Source organism: Pituophis catenifer, unplaced genomic scaffold, assembly GCF_029215685.1.
Source record: "Pituophis catenifer annectens isolate HBS135680 unplaced genomic scaffold, rPitCat1.0.hap2 SCAF_1, whole genome shotgun sequence".
NCBI classification, from domain to species: Eukaryota; Metazoa; Chordata; class Lepidosauria; order Squamata; family Colubridae; genus Pituophis; species Pituophis catenifer.
Window position 1 is genome coordinate 13717779 of NW_027256881.1, and position 20445 is coordinate 13738223.

Sequence of the window (20445 nt, forward strand, 5' to 3'; positions counted from 1 at the left end):
ATGCCGCTTTGTATAAGATGGGCTAATAATTTTTTTTATCTGACAAGCCAACCTTGCAAACAACAAACTGCTATCCTATCCATTTTACCGACAGGAAAACTGGGAGGTGTGAACAGAGCATGAAAGTCAAATGATCCAATAAGTGTATAAGGCAGGGCTTGGGAACTAGGTCTCCTTTGGGATACATAATTTGTGCTGGGTATTATGGCCGTGGGAATGACACGCCATGCACTTCTGCCCCTCCCTAGGAGGCAGCAATCCTAATTTTATAAAAATAGCTCACCTGTGGGATCAAGTGGCAGGCTGGCTAAGTAGCTGCCCATTCCCCATCTGGGTGTGACGGCAGAATAACAATCTCTGGAATGCAGTTGGTCTGCGGTGATGAATGAAACACAGCCAGCTTCTCTCCACTGGAGGGAAATCGCTCCACGGAGTGACTGAGCCAGCTTTGGTTCATCTCACCAGGTATGCATTAATTAGCCTCTGCCACCGAGTTTCAAAACAGGCAAGCTCCATTTCCCAGCAGCTAACCGTGTGTCACCTAACAGCAGTGACAACTAAAGAGCCTTGATATGTGGACACCAAGCAAATCCTTCCACGCGTGGTCCTGAAATCAATGTGGTTGCATAATTCAAAACAGCTTGCTGGATGATCCCATACTTAACTTCCCCTCCCCGTCCCCCAAATATTATGGTTGGCATAGCCTGACACAACAGAATAAAAAGGTAGAACCTGCAATGTTCATCTTCCTTCTCATGCTGGTTACAGGGAGAGAATATAGGTAGAATTTCCTTTGTAGAGTTTTGGTCTCTACAAAATGAATCAGAATCAGAATAGAACTGGAAGGGACCTTGGAGGTCTTCTAGTCCAACCCCCTGCTTGAGCAGAACCTATACTAGTAATGGCTAACCTTTTCCAGACCAAGTGCTCAAAGCATGCTCGTGTGCAATGCACGTGTACCCCCCGCATGTGCTCCACCCCCCACACATACATGGCAGAGATTCAAAGACCAGCTTGCTGGCAGGAGGCACACATGCATGCGCGGCAGAGCTGAACTGGGGCGATGGCTCGCGTGCCCACAGAGAGGGCACTGCATGCCATCTGTGGTACGTGTGCCATAGGTTCGTCATCATGGACCTATACCATTTCATACAAGCAACTGTCCAGTTTCTTCTTAAAAGCTTCCAGTGATGAAGCACCCACAACTTCTGAAGGCAAGCTGTTCCACTGGTTAATTGTTCTCACTGTAAGGAAGTTTCTCCTTATCTCCAGGTTGCTTCTCTCCTTGATTAGTTTCCTTCCATTGTTTCTTGTTTTGCTTTCTGGTGCTTTGGAAAATAAATTGACCCTGCTCTTCTTTGTGGCAGCCCCTCAAATACTAGAATACTGCTATCATGTCACCCCTAGTCCTTCTTTTCTCTAGTCTAGCCATATCTACGTCCTGGAAATGTTCTTCATGTGTTTTTGGTCATATGAATGACTAAATAATGGAATCTTAAATCAGAATTATGGAACGAAGCAGACAACACCATTTTTAAATGGCAGCTTGTGTCAAACACAGAGATGGAAATTCCATGTAACAAGTGGTTTATTCTTGCTTATGTGTAAAAAGCATATTTTAATACAAAAAAACAGTCAAAGATGACACTTTTACTTGAAGTATAGCCTGGTGGTATAATTTGTTTCAGTATCTCATTCTCATAGAAGAGTACTTTAAAGGATAGAGAGCAGGTGAATACTAGAAGAATCAAGGTGTTTTTCTCTATTTGCCTTCAACTGTGCAAGCTACAAATAAAACTGATTTATTTGACATCTGAATGTAACCTTACTTCATTTTGCATTTTCAAACCAATAGAGTAATGTTCAAAATGTGCATTAAGAAGCTGTTTGCAGAAAAATGCATATATTCATTAAATAATGTACCATATGGGATCTATTTGGGAACAGAAGAGTAGTATACATTAGGCAAAATTTGCAAGTAAAATGAAGAAACGTGTACTAAAATGTACACAGATGTTAATGTGGTCTTTTTTAAAAAAATCAGGTTTGATTTTCCAAACTTAACATATTTCCAGAAATCAAGAAACTATTGAAAACAATCTTGAATAATCTGAATCTGTCGTTTACTTTGTTCTAAGAACGAAGCTTGTGGTGATAAGTGATAGGCATGAATGCTTAGATAGCCAGGGACAAGTTTCACACCCAGTCCAAACCTTAAGTGTGGGAATAAACTAGAATCACACCCAGCTATATTGTCAAGAATTATGGCTAAATCTTGATGTCATCATAGAATCATAGGTGTGTAATAGAGATTTTCAAGTCTAATCTCCTGACCTCCTGGGCAGGAATTCTCATTTGATCACCCCAGGCCAATGTTTCTTAACCTTGGCAACTTTAAGATCTATGGACTTCAACTCCCAGAATACCCCAGCCAGATATGCTGGCTGAGAAACTCTGGGAATTGAAATCCACACATCCTAAAGTTGCCAAAGTTGAAAAACACTGGCCCAGCCAAGCAAATGGCTCTCTAATACTTGCTTGAAAATCTCCAGTGATGAAGAATCCATGACTCCAGCAGGCAAGTTGGCTATATTTGCTTAATATTTCTCATGACAGAACATTCTTATTTCTAATTTGCATTTCCCTCTGTTAAGATATTGTTGCTTCTTGTCCTATCTTTGGGAACTATACAGAATAAATTCATAGACTCACAGACTTTCAATATTTGATTGATTCAATAATGCTAACGGGGAAGATTCACACAAAGCAAACTTCATTTATTTACATCACCTTAGGACCTCCCTCCCTACAATTAAAAATACCAAACCCCACCCCTTGTTTCTTACAATTATTAAATAAAAGCAGTAACCAAAACAGTGATATAGGCCAATATAAGAAATAAAACAGTTAAAACAGAGCAGCAGGGACCTCTTTGTTGTTCAATTTGATATCATCATTAAAAGCAGATCAAACTAAAAAAATGTTCAGGATCCATTTAAAAGCTGACAAAAATACGTAAGTCTGAGATGGGAGTTTTACCGATAAGATATCAATGTGAAGATACACTGGGCCTAGTGCCTGTCAAATTCACTTAACATTATGCCAAATTTGCAAGCAGGGCCTCTGAAGAAGAGTTGTGGGCCTCTTCCAAGATTCAGTCTAATAGTCCACTGGAGCATCTTTTGCACCTTATAAATGATGCAAGTCTGGGAAGGCTGTGTAACTAATGGTATGTAACCTCAGAATCACTAATCATAGGAATGGAATGAATTAATTTATGTCCTCATTGCCTGTAAAAAGTTAAAAGATCTTGCGTTCACTCTCATACCAGAATACCTTTTTCATTTCTAGCAGGGGTGTCAAACTCAATTTCATTGAGCACCGCATTAGGGTTGTGTTTGATCTCAGGGGGGCAGTGTGGGCATGGCCGGGGTGGGTGTACCCAGCTCGATGTTACTCGTGTCGGGGGCGCCTGTGGTGGCCCGAGCACTCTGCCAGAAAAAACAGGCTGGCAAGCTCCATTTTCGGATGTGACGGCCTCCTGCAACCCTCTGCCAGTGAAAACGGAGCTCAGGAAAGGCATGGCCGGCCCTCCCGAGCTCCATTTTCGCTGGCAGATGTTTGTAGGAGGGTGTCACAGCCGAAAACGGAGCTTGCCAGCCCGTTTTTTCTGGCAGAGGCACTGCGGGCCAGTCCTTCGCTGTTTCCAGGGCGGCCCCGTGGGACAGATCTAAGCACCCTGTGGGCCGGATCTGGCCCCTGGGCCTTGAGTTTGACACCCCTGATTTACACTGTTCCCATATTAAAGCTCCTGAAAGCAGAAAACATGAGGCTGGTGGTGGGTAATGCTACTTTTAGTAAAAAAAAAATTAGATATCACCTTAGAAACAGCCTTCCTTCCTTTTGGTACCAAGTAGCTTCATTAATACAGTGGATTTTAGACTCCTTGCATTGTAAGGTCACAATGTCCTGGCTGCCACCTTTCAGTCTGTGATGGCCATAAAATCGCTAAAAATTGTTATATTTGGCCAAAGACCAAGAGGTCAAATCCAAAGCTCCACTTCTTTCTTTGGAGGCCTGTTATTATAGTTGCAACTGTTAGAAAATAATTGAAAGAAAGTGGACAAATTATAGCTCGCCCTGAACAATGGCCATTTCCTGATGGAGTTGAAGAATGATTGCTTAATTTATTTCAAAAGTTTCCATCTAAGAGCAACTTATTTAGGACTTTGTAAAGGCAAAGTGCAAAGAAACTAGAGTGAAGGTTGACATGACAATCTGGCAACTTGCTGATGTTCTGAGGATTTGTTTGAAACAGGTGAGAATTCTATAAAACATCTAGAAGACACTAGATGGGGTACTCCTGATATATTTCAGTAAGCCAGAAAGCTAGTATGTAACTGATACTAATTTGGAAGACTGGCTTGGATCTGACCAGGTGGCCAATCCAGGGGTAAGGTCCATGTTTCCAAATCCATCTTGAGATACTGAAAACCCACAAGTTCTGAAGGAAAAACAAGGATTCTGCTGCTAGGCAATGACCTTCAATGATTCTGTATCACAACAAATCAGACAATAGATCTATCTAGTTCAATATTGCTAGTAATAACTCTGCAAAATTTCACACGGCTGTCTTTCCCAACCCAGCTTGACGATGCTAAAGATTAGGGCTGGGATCTTTTCTATGCAAAATAGATGCTCTCTCACAAGATTTACCTAGCATGCAGGAAAACTGCCTGTTCTCAGAGACAGCAGGCTAAATGAGATCATTGCTCAATTACTGTCTACACTGACTGGTAAAAGTAGGATTTCAGCCAAGGATTTTTCCGATGTATAGTAATAGCACTTAAGACGTATATACTGCTTCGCAGTGCTTTACTGCCCTCTCTAAGCAGTTTACAGAGTCAGCATATTGCCCCCAATAATCTGGGTCCTCATTTTACCAACCTTGGAAGAATGGAAGGCTGAGTCAACCTTGAGCCAGTTAGGATCGAACTGCTGGCAGTCGGCAGAGTTTGCCTGCAATACTGCATTCTAACCACCGCGCCACCATGGCTCTTTTTAGTTGGAGATACCAGTGACTAAAGTTGAGTCTTGTGTGTGCGAAGCAAACTAATTGTCCATTCCCCTTTGTAATACCATCTACATCAGGGGTGTCCAACCTTGACAACTTTTAAGACTTGTGGATTTCAACTTGTCTTAAAGTTGTCAGAGTTCAACCCCTGCTGGTCTACATCAAGTGGCTGGCCAGAGCTTTATATTTCTTTCAAAGTGCTGGAGACTGAGGGTATTTTTATATGAGTAGAACAGATGATCCCCCTCCTGAGCCATACACCTCTCCAGAATGCCTCACCCTCTTTTTCATTCCAAAAGCTCACGTCTCACCTGACCAGCTCCTCCAGCTGCAGAGCACATATTATTCCCTCTGCAAAGCTCTTACCTGTTCAGTGATGAAGGAGCTGGAGAAGGTAATGGCTGACCAGAAGAAGATCCCACAGCTAAGAATAATCTTCCTGTTGAAACGGTCACCAAGATAGCCAAATATTGGGGCTGCCACCATAAAGCTACAGATGAAAACTGCAGAAGAACAGAAAGGAAGAGATGGATTGGGTCAGCAATTCCCAAACTTTTGAAATTTGATTGGGAAAGTCAAAAACAAAGTATCAATCATCTATATCAGCTTTCCCTAACCTGGTACCTTCCAGATGCATTGGGAATGCATGATAGATTCGGCTCTTCCGGTCAAACCATTGGTGAATACTTCATAAGCTGCAGATGCTACAGATAGTCCACAATATATGACCACAATTGGAACCAGAATTTTGATTGCTAAGTAATACAATTGTCACATGATCAGACCTGATTTTACCACCATTTTTCCCTGTGGTCATTAATTGAATTTCCACAGGCATTAACAGCATCACGTAGTTGTTAAGTGAATCATGTGGTCATGAATTGATTTTGCTTGTTGAAAGCAGGCTGGGAAGGTTGCAAATCATGTTCACATGACAAGATACTGCAACCATAGTAAAGGTGAGCCGATTGCTAAGTGCCCGAATTGTGATCATGGGATCATGGGGATGGTGCAACAGTCATAACTTCAAGGACTGGCTGTAAGTCACTTTTTCCAAGGTGAAGTTTGAAACCTTTGTTAAATGAACAGACTGAGGTCGAGGACTATAGGTAGTCCTCAACGTACGGCCACAATTGAGCCTGGAATTTATGTTGCTAAGTGAGAAATTTGTTGAGTGAGTTTTGCCCCATTTTACGACTTTTCTTGCCAATTTTGTTAAGTGAATCACTGCAGTTGTTAAATTAGTAACAGGGTTGTTAAGTGAATCTGGTTTCCCCACTGACTTTGCTTGTCAGAAGAATTCAAAAGGTGATCACATAACCCTGGGACACTGCAACCGTCATAAATGTGAATCAGTTGTCAAGCATCCAAATGTAAATCACATGACTGAGGAGATGCTGTATCAGTCATAAGTGTGAAAATCGTCATAAGTCACTTTTTCAGTGCCATTGTATTGTAACTTCAAACGGTCACTAAGCAAACTATTGTAAGTTGAGAACTACCTGTATATTTACATATCACCTTCACTCAAGATAGTAACAATGTCAAAGTGAGCAGAGGATGAATTTAAACCCGAGTTTCCCTACTCCTACACCAATACTTTGGTCTTTACAATATGGAAAATTAATATTTGCAAAACGCTGACAGTTGTATACCTTATCACTCACTGTTGGCTGGAAAGATACTATGTTTTTCTACACAATCAGTGTTAAATCTATTTTATATTCTTTGTAGACCTAGAAGTCACTTTTTTAATTAGAGGGTTTGTTGATGTGCAATGAAAGAAAAGGCAACATAGAGATTTTAAAGACAGAGGCGGTACAATTAGGGAAAAAGATCTGAGAACAAAAGAATAAAATGACAAAACAAAAAGCTGGCAGAACCCAGATGGCAGCATGAGAATATTCACTTTGTTTAAAAAAAAGTTCAGACAATGACGGTCAGCTTGCCAGAAAGATTGCCTGCCAGCTATCACACCCATAGCTAGCCCAAAAGTCTTGGAGAGAGGAGCTCCCATTTAACTAGGAAAAAAATGAAGGGGTGGTGGAGGGAAATTGGTGGAAGGTCTGCCATCTAGTCTAATTAGACAGACATTAATTTCTGCAACCAGACAAGTACTCTTCATTTAATGACCACAATTGGGAACAGCAACTCAGTCATTAAGTAGTTGCTAAGTGAAACAGCCACCATGGTTATGATTTTACTTCAACTTTGCTTTGCAGACATGGAAAGATAGTAAATGCATGGTTTGGTTGCAAAGTTACTTTTTCATCACTGTTCTCATTTAAGCCTGGTCCTCACTAGAGATATAAGGGACCAAAGCTGGAACTTCAGCATGCCCAACCTGAGTTCTACCCATGTTAAAAGCAGCCTTTCCCTCTACTCTTATCTATTACCTTCTCAGTGCAATGCAGTCTTTCTCATCCTTAGCAACTTTAAAGATGCAATGGAGAGAAAAGTAAAGTCTTACACTTAGGTAAAAAAAACCAAAAGCACACATATAAACTGGGGGAAACCAGGCTTAATACCAGTGACTGTGAGAGGGATCTTGGAGTCTTAGTGGACAATCAGCTAAATATGAGCCAGCAATGTGCAGCGGCAGCTAAAAAAGCCAATGCAATCCTAAATTGCATTAATAGAGGAATACAATCAAGATCAAGTGAGGTACTAATACCACTCTATAAAGCCCTAGTAAGACCACATTTAGAGTACTGCATTCAGTTTTGGTCACCACACTATAAAAAGGATGTTGAGACTCCAGAAAAAATGCAGAGGAGAGCAACCAGGATGATTAGGGGACTGGAGATTAAAACATATGATGAACGGTTACAGGAACTGGGCGTGGCTAGTCTAGTGAAGAGAAGGACCAGGGGAGACATGATAGCAGTGTTCCAACATTTGAGGGGCTGCCACAGAGAGGAGGGGGTCAAGCTGTTTTCCAAAGCACATGAAGGCCAGACCAGGAATAATGGATGGAAACTGACCAAGGAGAGATTCAACCTAGAAATAAGGAGGAACTTTCTGACAGTGAGAACAATCAACTAATGGAACAGAAGTTGCCTTCGGAAGTTGCGAGAGCTTCATCACTTGAGACTTTCAAGAAAAGATTGGACTGCCATTTGTCAGAAAAGGTACAGGGTCTCCTGCTAGAGTGGGGGGGGGGGGTTGGACTAGATGGCCTATAAGGTCTTTTCCAATTCTGTTAATCTGTTAAAGATATGTAGACTTCAACTCCCAGAATTCCCCTGCCAGGGGAATGGTCTTGGCTGGTCTAATGCATTTGCTTTAAGCATTAGACCAGCTAATGACTACTATGTACATCACAAAAACAAGGATAGAAATCAGGCCAGAAACAAAATGCAGCTATGTACCATAACTAAATGCAGAATGTATCAACTTTTAATTCTGAATTATTAATTGTCTTTCATATGAGCCAGCATTCTCAGGTCCAACTATAAGACTCGGATTGAAAGCCACATGTTACCAAATGCCCAATGTACATTTTACGTTACACAAGCTCAGAATGGGGATGACTTTTCAGAAAGAACAATACATTTCTCTGGCATCCTCAAACAACTTTAAAAGGTTAAATATTCTTTTTTCAAAATGGAAGTCTTTAAAAATAAAATGGGGAATAAAACAGAAGTTCAGTTCAGATTCCATTTTTTGTAGCCTTACCTCACAAAAGATGATCTCTTTCAGAGGCAGGTCACACAGGATGATTTTTTTTTTTTTTAAATGGCACCTTTCAAAGATTCTGTTTCCTATACGCAACTGGGTGTGTTTCTTGCCGGCCCCAAAATACCAGACAAAAGGGCAGGTGAATAAAAATAAGTAAAATGACAGACGCCCTTCCAATTGAAAGTGACAGCTTTGGAATCGTAGTTTGGAATGAAGAATGAGCAACACGTCTGTTTCGTTGCAATTGTGGTGACAGAACAGGAAAGTTTTAATTATCCAGGCAGGATGGATTTCTCTGTATCTATTTCTGATTTCAGTGGTCAGACCGCACCCTGATACAGGTGGGATGATTTTTGTTTTTAATTTCTCCCAGTTCTTTTGTGGTGCGATGTGGGTGGGTGGATGGGCCCACGTGTGCGCGCATCTGTGTGCTTGGAATTTCTCTTGCTCTCTCTTTTTAATTATACGAGACAATAAAAAAAAAAAAAAGTTCATTTTCTCCAGGCTTCATGGATTCCTTCACGCGCTGTTACCCATGATTGCCAGCTCAGTTTTTTTTTTTTCCACCCCGGGAAATGCCAGTCAACCGGCAACCTAGTTCTCTGTCACGATATTTAAAGGTGCTCTTTGATTTCTTTGACAGGAAAAAAATATCATATTTGCCCCCCCCCACCCTCTCAAAAAAAAAAAAAAAGCAGAAGTGGTTTAAATGTTTAATCATAAAAGATATTGTGATTTGTGAAAGTTTCTCTCAAGTCATTAAGATGAAGGTTTCTCTCAGGTTTGAAGGAGGTTGAAATTCAAATTTGCACTTGGAATTGTTCTCCTGAATGTGGTTTGGGTTTTAAGAGTTTATTTCATAGTTAATTATTTGTGGAATTAAATTGAGAATTATTGGACATAATCATTCACTCCCCATCTGCCTTTCTCAGAAGGGGATCAAAGCCCTTTTGAGAATGTGATCATCAGCAATGGCAGACCGAGCCGCTCTAATTGTTAATTTCTTTGCAATAGCAATAGCACTTAGACTTACTGTATATGCCATCCCATAGTGCTTTATAGCACTAGTTTACAGGTTTACAGTGTCAGCATCCTGCCCCCAACAATCTGGGTCTTCATTTTACCAAACTCAGAAGGATGGAAATCTGAATTAATTTTGAGCCCATCAGGATCGAACTCCAGGCTGTGGGCAGAGTTTGCCTGCAATACTACTTTCTAACCACTGAAATCACATCTCTCTCTCTCTCACTATCAGGCTTCTTCTAGATGAAAAGATATCGCGAAATCTATGAATTGATATTGAAGGTAAGAAAAAGAAACAAAACCACAGAGAGAGATTTGTCTCTTTGTGTCTTTTTAAGGGTGAGAAGATGTAGCTGTGAAGCTTGGTTCAATACAGGTAGTCCTCAACTTACAACCATTCATTCACTGACTGTTCAAAGTTACAATGACATTAAAAAAACCCTAACTTACAATCCATCCTCGCATATATGACCATTGCAGCATCCCCACAGTCATGTGGTCAAAATTCAGAGTATTGGCAACTAGCCAGAGGTGGTATTCAGCCGGTTTGTACTGGTTCGAGTGAACTGGTAGTGGAAATCAAGGGTGGGCCTGCCCCGCCCCGTCCCCACCTCAGCTGTATGCTGTCTTATGTAGTCACATTTTCAAGGCCGGGCGCATGCACGGAAGGCACGCGTATGGGGTGAACCAGTGGTAAGAATATTGGAAACCCACCACTGCAACCAGCATGTATCTAGAGCAGGGGTGGGTTCTACTTAGCTTTACTACTGGTTCATAATGGGATCAATGACGACATCCGGGGCAGTGGGCAGAGCCTCCTGCCGATTTTACTACCAGTTCTTGCGAACCGGTCCGAACCGGGGACAACCCACTACTGATCTAGAGGGTTGCTGTGCCCAGGGTCATGTGATTGCCATTTGCAACAATCCCAGATGGTTTCAGACAGCCAAAGTCAATGAGGAGGAAGCCAGATTCACTTAATGGCCATAGAATTCACTTAACAACTGCAGTGATTTGCTTAAGTGCCAATAAAGGTTGGGAAATCAGGCCCGACTCACTTCACAACCGTCATGCTTAGCAACAGAAATTCTGGTCCCAATTGTGGTTGTAAGTCGAGGACTACCTGTATGGCCTTGAACTCTGACAGCAACCTGAGAACGATTTAAAAACAAACAAACATGGAGTTGTGTTGAGGAACCAATTTTCTCTCAAATATGCAAGCAAAAGGAGATTGGATGAGCAGATGATCAGGACAGCAATGGGATGTGGAATAATCAACATAATCAGAAATATTGGAACACTTTTTGAATATTCAGCCATCATTCTCATCATACATTCTGTTGAGCCTCAGAGAATTAGTCAACCCTCTGCCCTGAAGTCACAGAGCTGAAACTTTTATTACTGTACTTGAGATCTATTTATAACTTTTCAGCAGCCAACAAGCTAACCACTTCTGTAGGAATAATTTAATAGCTGGGTCTGATCCAATGCAAAACTTAAGTCTTATCTTTAAAACCCAGTTTCATGCCTTTACGTTCAGTAAAGGCAGAGTTTCTTCCCTCCAGGTACTAGACAATTTTAGGCCTACCCAAAAAATTACGCAAATCATATTCAATCACAAATTGAGATGGCGCGCTTCTGGCAGTTACCAGTAAAGTCGAGGGCCCCTGAAAGAATGAATAATGAATGGGCTTATCAGTGGGGGCAGCAGAACCCTAGTGATTTATGCAATTTTCTTGGCAATGGTATGGAACTGGCTTGCCATTGTTTTCTCCAGGATGTGTTTTCCCCCCCATCAATTCCACAATCTGCCCTACAGTTCTGGTATTTCCTGGTGATCTCCATTTAATTAATCACGTGGAACTCTGTTATCACGACCCAATGAATGCTTACAATAGTAAGATGCGAACTCTTGAGATACATTCAGGGGTGGGCTTCAAAATTTTTAGCAAGGGGTTCTCTGCCTGGTTGCTGGGTGGGTGTGGCCATGGTGGGCGTGGCCTAGTTGGCCTCCTGCACCATGGCAGGTGGTGGTGGTGTTTGGTTTCCTTGAGCCTCCGGGAGAGTGAAAATGTCCTCCCCAGGCGCTGGAGGCCTCTGTAGGCCAGAAATGGGCCCATTTTTGGCCTTCCTGAACTTCTTGTAGGCCTGTTTTTCGTCCTCCCTGAGCCTCTGTGTGTGCCCTGCACTTGCCTGCATCCAAAACGGGCTGCGTGGGGACTCCAGGGAGGGGCGAGGTGGGGTGGGCAGGGCCAGCCCAGAGTGGGATTTGGGGGTTCTCCGAACTACACAGAATCTTAGCTAGAGGTTCTCCCGAACCCCTGCGAACCCCCAGCAGCCCACCCCTGGATACACTGTTTTATCTGTCTTCCCCCAGAATTGACCACTTGGTCTGGCAGATGTCTCCAACATCTCGCCTAACTTACTGCCACCTCACCTTTTGACCAGCATTGACATAGGATGCCAGGAAGTTCAGGCACCAATTATAACAGTCTTTCATGGGAGATTTCAAAAATGACAGTAGCAGGACCCTATCTACAGACTTACCTACCTAACTGTAAGCTTACATAGCAATAATACTGAGGAAGATTTGGAACTTGATGGCTTCTTTTGTTTTAGAGCTTCCTCATCTTGGGTTGCAAAAATCCAGACAACTATAAGATGACAGCAAAGAATGGATGTTTCTGCATTTCTATGCTGGTAGCTGAATGCACATTTGTCTGTGCATTCTGTGACAGACATTTTTGATTGATGATGGTATCAACAACCTTAAATGCCTTCCAACTCTTAATAAGAATTTGGGTAGGTTTTGCAGCTATCCACATAGCCTAAGACAATTTATCAATATATGTTTATAGCTAATACAGTATAAACCTTTGACTGTAAAATCAGGTTGCCACTAGATGGCAGCAAAGAGAGATACAATACCTTATTTGCTCCCACCTAGTGGCTGGATGTCTGCAGTCCAGACATGGTATACCTAATAAACTATACCCGCTCTCCTATGATATAGAAGACTATTTGAAAATTGGTCAGATCTGGTTACAACTTCACCAATAATAGCAGTTTGAATGTAGGCAAGTTTTAAAGCTCAAGATTTTATCAGTCCATTCATGATCAAGCAATCCCTAAATATTTAGTATTGCAGTAAGGGCAATTAACAACAATATAGTGTTTCTCAGAAAAGGTGCACACCACTGGTGAAATCCGAACCGGTTTGGTACTGATTTGTTGGCTGCGCATGCGTGCCATGCGCCAAATGCATACTGCCTGCACAGTGTGCAGTGTGCACCAAATGCATACTGTATGCGTGCATGTACACTACGCACCAAAAGGAAGCTTGGGAAGGTAAGTAGAAGCGAGGGGGGGAAATCAGCTGTGGCGTGTGATTTAGCTTCACTAGAAAGCAGGATTTCCTGCTTTCTAGCAAAGTTAAACCCTGCTGCACAGCTGATCCAACCCCCCACCCCATTCTACTTACCTTCCCAAGCCTCCTTTCGGTGGGTGCTGTGAGTGCGTGCATGCACAGTATGTGCCAAAAGGAAGCTTGGGAAGGTAAGTGGAACAGTGAGGGGGGGATCAGCTGTGGCATGCGATTTAGCTTTGCAGGATTTCCTGCTTTCTAGCAAAGCTAAACCCCGCTGCATTGCTGATCGTCGGAAGTACCAGTTCGGAGGAACCGGTAGCTAACTACCAGTTCACCCAAACCAGAGCAAACCGGTAGCATTTCACCCCTGGTGCACACTCTCCTTTCTAGCTATTGTGAAGTTTATAAAATCACAAGAAACAGCTTCTATAGAAACAACAACAACAAAACAACAACAATTGCATTTTCCAGTACTAATTGGGATTGAAAATGCCATGGATCAAATTTAGGACTTTTAGCATGCAAAGCATGTGGCATTTCACCAAATTACAGGTGGTCCTCAACTTACATTCATTTGTTTAGTGTCGGTTTGAAGTTATAGCAGCACTGAAAAAAAGTAGCTTATGGCTGGTCCTCATACTTATGGCCATGACAGCACCCACAGTCACTTGATCAAAATTCAGGCACTTAACAACTGGCATGTATTTATGATGAGTTCCTGGGATGATATGATCACCATTTGTGACCTTCCCAACTGGCTTCTGATCAACAAGTCAACAGGGGAAGCTGGATCTATTTAATGATCACTTGATTCTCTTAACAAATAATTTGATTAACAGCTGTGGCAAAATGGTCATAAAATCAAGTGTGACTCACTTAATAATCTTCTTGCTTAGCAACAGAAAGTCTGGTCCCAATTGTGATCGTAAGTCGAGGATTTCCTGTTTGCACCTGCTATCTTTCAGAAGCTAAAGACCATTTTTGGCCCAGAAAAGCTTCAAGTGTCAGTCTTAGTCAACTATTTGGAAAATCAGATGGGATTGCTGGGCTAGGCAAAAACACTTTGCCTGAAAACCCGGCGAATGAGATCTGCTGAGTGCAAAGTAAACATATATGATCCCATAATAACCCCTGGGATCTTGGATAAGGATATCCTATGTTCCTTTTTTGCCAGGATGAATAATTATAAGAAAAATGCACTCCTTTAAGGAGCAGGGTGGTGCCAGGAGGCTGCAGATACCATGCGAATCATTCCAGCTGCAAAATTAACCCTAACTCTGCAAAAGTAATTTTTTTTAATCACACAAGAAGGTTTTTTTCCCTTGCAGGAGAAGACCCCAGCCCTTGCATCTGCAAAAGTAACAACTTCCTAGGATGGAAACAGTAATTTAAAGTCAAACTTGTTGTCCTAAACATCAAGGAAACAGAGGTGGGTATATCATTCAGTCACTCCAGCAGATAACTTTTAATTCACATTTAGGCAACAGACTGCAACACTTTTCCTGGGATGACAGTTTTTCTGGATTAATTATAAACCAGACATCAAGGACTAATACAATAAAAGCTAGTGGTAAGATTGTACTTTTATGATAGGGCTCCAAATATTTTCCACTTTCCCAGTTTTACCTGGCCAAACAAGTAAACTTAGTAATACATACTGCAAACATTCATATTTTCATATGCTCAGAACAGAAACAGAGAAATACTCAACTCTGGTATTGATTCCCTATTTTTTTTTTAGTATATGAATAACATTTTTAATATATAAGTAATAGCAATAGTAACAGCCTGCCTAGGTGGCTCAGTGGCTAAGACACTGAGCTTGTCGATCAGAAAGGCTGGCAGTTCGGCAGTTGGAATCCCTAGTACAGGTCTCCTGCGTGAGCAGGGGGTTGGACTAGATGACCTCCAAGGTCCCTTCCAACTCTGTTGCTGTTACATTCTCCTTATACAATCCACACACTGTAATATTTTCCAAGTCCCAGTTAGTTATCATGGAGAAAGGAAAGGACACCCTGCAGATGGTCATGGACACTTTTTTCTGCAGTCAACACCTATAGGAGCTGAGACAACACAATTCTGCCAGTGCTTAGACAAAATGCAAGGACTACTTCATAACCAAATGCACAAACTGAGTTCAATGAGTCAGATCACGCAGACGCTGATCAAACGGCATTCATGAGGATCTTTCTCTAAAGCTGAGGACCACTTAACAGCACAAGGGAGACTATCTGATACTATACTTGGAGGTCTCCTACCAGGAGGAAACAGCTTCACTCTATCTAATGACAGGGTTGGCCCTGAATCCTTAGACTGGCCTTGAACAAAATCTTAAGCTGTGGGTTGCTACCGGTTCGCCCCGGATCGGGCAAACCGGTAGCGGCAGTGGCAGGAGGCTCCACCCATCTGCCTGGATGCTTCTATGCATGTGCAGAAGTGTCACGCGCAAGTGCCCACGCACTCACGAGCGGACCGGTAGCGACGGGTTTTGATCTCTGATCTTAAGGTGTGAGGAGAGCAACCCCCCCAAAAGAATAGTTAGCAGAATCTTTTGCACAAAGTCTAACCACATGGATAATATGTGCAGGCCAGGGTGGGGAAGGGATAGGCGATGGGGATAAGGAGGGAGGGAGGGGAGAGGGAGAGGGGAGAGAGAGAGAGAGAGAGAGAGAGAAGAAGATAGATGAGAGAGAGAGAGAGAGAGAGACAGAGAGAGAGAGAGAGGGAGAGAGAGAATATCAGGGCATAACCTGGAAGGACAAGTAGCCAGTCTTGGTTGAGCAACTAAAGATAGGTGGGTATAGATTTAAAATCAAGAGCTATCTGTACATCTCCACCAAGACTAGCTATCTGTCCTTCCAGAAGTACAGGTAATCCTCAACTTCAAAGCCATGCCTGCCTAGGTCTAGTTCCTCCTTTATTTACACCACAGATCCAACTCACTTGAAAATAGCTTTGTATAAAAAAGGAGCAGACTTGTCAAAAGAAACACTTTCTTAGAGATGAAAGAAGGATAATGCATCTTTGAAACATGTGTTTCTACAATGTCCTCTACTTACTATGTTTTGGGAGAAAGGAGTGGATTATATAAATATGATTGTGTGCAACCAAAGCTAAAATTTTCAGGAGATAATATTCTTTGGAACCATATACTTAGTGCATGGAATCTGACAACTGGATAACGCAAACAATTCTCTGTGCCCTTCCCATGGCTACAACATTTATTTTGATATTGCAGTATTGGAAAGACAAATGTATAGCTCCATCTACTCATTGAGGAGTTGACTGCAGGTGCCACTTATGAGCAGATTGCCTATAGATGTAGACTTTGTATAGATGAGCTCAATGAAATGTGGGATTCATTGATACACAACGCAGCAGGTTAAAAAAGGTAATATCCTGTAAACATAGGGGGCACAATGCCTCAATGGTTAAAGACACTGAGCTAACAACCGGGAAAACTAACAACCCAGATTCAAGATCTGCGGACCATGCTACAGGGCAAGCTCACCTTGCTTGCCCCAGCTCCTGCCCACCTAGCAGTTCGAAAGCATGCAAATGTGAGTAGATAAATAGGTACCATTTTGGTGGGAAGGTAACAGCATTTCATGCACCTTGGTGCATAGTCATGCTGGCCACATGATCATGGAAGCGTCTTTGGACAATGCTGGCTCCCTCGGAAATGGAGATGAGTACCTTCCCCCTAGAGTCGGACACGACTGGACAGAGGAAACCTTTACCTTTGCCTTTACTGTAAATATATTAGAAATATATAGCAATAGCACTTATGTACCGCTTCATAGTGCTTTTACAGCCCTCTCTAAGTGGTTTACAGAGTCAGCTTATTGGCCCCAACAATCTGGGTCCTCATTTTACCCACCTTGGAAGGATGGAAAGCTGAGTCAACCTTGAGCCTGGTGAGATTCGATCTGACAAACTGCTGGCAGTCGGTGATCAGCAGAAGTAGCCTGCAGTACTGCACTCTAACCACTGTGCCACCGCAGCTCTTTTATATATGTATTTGAATAATATTTGCATTAGACAAGTATATATAGATACACAGTTGTAACTGTGTATTATGATGAAAGTATTTCACATTTGTGTTTTTCCCTTATATTTTTTATTTTTTTTATGTCTTCTTTTTTTTTCTCTTCGACAACTGTATATATCTCTATCACTATTATCCTTGTGTTTTGCTCCTTTTCAAACTCATTTTTTGAGCAATAAAATATAAATTAAAAAGAGCCATATGAGAATAGCTGGAAACAGATTGCGGTTGGCAAAAACAGCCACAAATCAGTAACTCATTTGTATTCAGGGAGGCTTAAATCCAGTTGTTCATATTGTTAGTCACCAAAGCTGTTTGGGATGTTAAGAGTTCAGAATGATATTTGCCTAGGTGGTGTGGCCACCACTCAAAGAAAGTAAAACTAGGGGCCAGTCAATGGCAGGATTTCGTATAAGGAAGCTCATGACTCAGTTAACCCAGCATTTTGGATTTGCACTACAAAACAGTAAACTAGTCAAATTAGCATTACTAGCATCAGGCTTGAATTATCCATGATTCTAACATATGATTGATTGATTGGTTGTTTAATTCCTACAAAAAATGTTTTTTTTTTCCAAATTGCTTCCATACCATATAGAACTCGCTGTCTATGTGTCTCATAACGATATAGTGTCGAAGACTTGCATTTATTTTGGGAAGCAAACTCTGGCTCATATTCCAATTGCAACATGCAAGAGTAAGTTCTCAAGAAGGATGAATAGCGGCCACTCATGCAGAACGACTGTCGCCTCTTTATATGAAACATCCTTCCTCAGTCTATGGAGATTCTCAGTTGTCCAGATCATGGTTGTCCCAAAGGTGCTTTTTCAGGAAGCAACTGGACTTTCTGATTTTTCTTTGAAGACGTTTTGCTTCTCATCCAAGAAGCTTCTTCAGCTCTGACTGGATGGTGGGGAATGGAGTCAGAGCTGAAGAAGCTGCTAGGATGAGAAGCGAAACGTCTTCAAAGAAAAACCAGAAAAACCAGTTGTCTCTTGAAAAAGCACCTTTGGAACATCTTTCCTCAATATTTATGATTACAAGTAGTCCTCGACTTACAAACCACATTTGGGATCAAGAATTTCTATTGATATGCAAGGAGATTGCTAAGTAAGTCGCACCCAATGTTATGACCTCTTTTTTTTTGCCATAGTTGTTAAGTGAATCACTACAGCTGTTAAGTGAATCCAGCTTCCCCCATTGACCTTGTCGGAAGCTAGCTGACAAGGTCGCAAATGGTAATCATGTGACCCTGGGATGCTGCAGCCATTGGAAATACATCCAGGTTGTCAAGTGCCCGATTTTTGATCACGTGATCATGGGAATGCTGCAACCATAAATGCGAGGATCGGTTATAGGTCACTTTTTTCAATGCCGTTGTAACTTCAAACAGTTGCTAAATGAATGGTTGTAAATTGAGGACTACCAATATGCCACTCCTGGTTGCTTTTTAAATGGGCAGTGAACGTGGCTTATTTATAAGATTATTTTCACAGAAAGGAGAATGTATGTATCCCTGTTTAGTGGTTTTGCTCTGCTCTTAGGTGGATTTTGCTATAACTGCATTACGTATTATATGCTACTTGGGAACATGCTGCATTTTTAAAGCAGCTCTTCTAAACAGATCAACATGCTTTTACAATTTGGTGGAAAAAGATTAATAGCCTGAAAGCAAGGAATCTTGGAACATAATTTGGAGCATGGAGGATTGATCAGACTTTAAAATGAGAAATCTGATTCTCATTCCATCTTCTTCGTTCCCTTTTCTGCTTCCAGGATTTTTCTAACCATGTTTTCTGCAAAGGTTTTTGCACTGCCTGGGTTTTTTTTCTCCTGTTTGGGAGATATGAAATTCACTTTTACAAAGCATTGCTTGGGAGCAAAATAGTAACTACAGTTTTTTTTGACTACCATTATAGAGAGAAGGAGGGGGGAAAAAAATAAGCTCCTGAGATTTGGAAGCAGAAAAGGGAATCCTCTCTAAAATTAAAGAGGGGGAACTTGCATTTGTGGTGTTTGAACAGGTCCATGTTAACCACGCTCCAGAAAATCTACAGAAAGTGGACAAATTTAGCAACTGAAGTGGTTTGGATGAAAACCTTTAGTCCCTTTTCCCATGGCTCTCAAAAATAGATACCATGCCATTCATAGTGGCATTTGACAATCTAACAAGAGAGTGGGGAGTGGGAAAAACCTTTGCAAGTTAACTTCCAGCATATCATGTGGCCCTAAGAAAAGAAAAGGAATAATTCATGATATGATTTGGCAGTCATAGCCAGTGCAGTCTATGTTCCTGTACAGATGTCTCTTGAGGTCAAATCGTCATCATTTCGAATAAAGACTCCTGCCAAAACCATTAAATTTCATATGCTGGAATTGTTCTGTCCTTATCTTTTCAATTTAATCAAAACAAAGAAAAGACATATATGGGGGGGTGACAAGTGACAGGATGCTAGCTTGTGAAGGGCAAAACAAAGACCGGTGCCATTTGCTCCATTCTTTGCTTATTTTCTGCATTTCAATAATTATGCAGCGACTTTGATAAGTCCTTAGCTTAGTCTTCTCCAACATCAAATACTTTTGGGAACTGTGCTTTCTGATCAATCTTAAAATCATTTTCTATTTCCATAGAATTAGGAAGAGCATGGATGGATTTTATCTACCCACCCAATGATGATGATCAGAATCTAATCCAGGGGTGAAATCTAGCAGGTTCTGACAGGTTCTGGAGAACCGGTAGCGGAAATTTTGAGTAGTTCAGAGAACGGGCAAATACCACATCTGGCTGGCCCCAGAGTGGGGTGGGAATGGAGATTTTGCAATATCCTTCCCCAGGAGTAGGGAGGGAATGGGGATTTTGTAGTATCTTTCCCCTGGAGTGGGGAGGGAATGGAGATTTTACAGTATCCTTCCCCTGCCACGCCCACCAAGCCACGCCCACCAAACCACACCATACCCACCAAGCCATGCCCACAGAACCGGTAGTAAAAAAAAATTGGATTTCACCACTGATCTAATCCAGTATTTCTCAATCGCAAACTTTAAGATTCCAACTCCCAGAATTCCCCAGCCAGCACTGACTAGGGAATTCTGGGAGTTGAAGTCCACAGTTCTTAAAGTTGCTGAGGTGGAGAAACACTGATCTAACTCTTTAAAAACCTTTGATGAATTGCATTTAGAAGCAAATGCAATCATCCAATCGGACAGTTCCTAAAAGACGCCGATTTCCCAGTCGTTTAAATGTTTAATTAA

General features: G+C 41.8%; 1 protein-coding gene across 2 annotated transcripts in view; it reads right to left on the bottom strand.

Moving 5' to 3' along the window:
* LOC139308500 (sphingosine-1-phosphate transporter SPNS2-like) overlaps window positions 1-20445 on the bottom strand; it is a 154777-nt gene that overhangs the window by 75141 nt on the left and 59191 nt on the right. For both annotated transcript variants that reach the window (XR_011599724.1, XM_070932070.1), the window contains exon 3: window positions 5441-5577. Coding sequence is in view for 1 of the 2 variants with exons in the window: in XM_070932070.1 (XP_070788171.1) it covers window positions 5441-5577 (137 nt within the window). In the remaining variant the exon portion in view is untranslated. The remainder of the gene's footprint in view (window positions 1-5440; window positions 5578-20445) is intronic.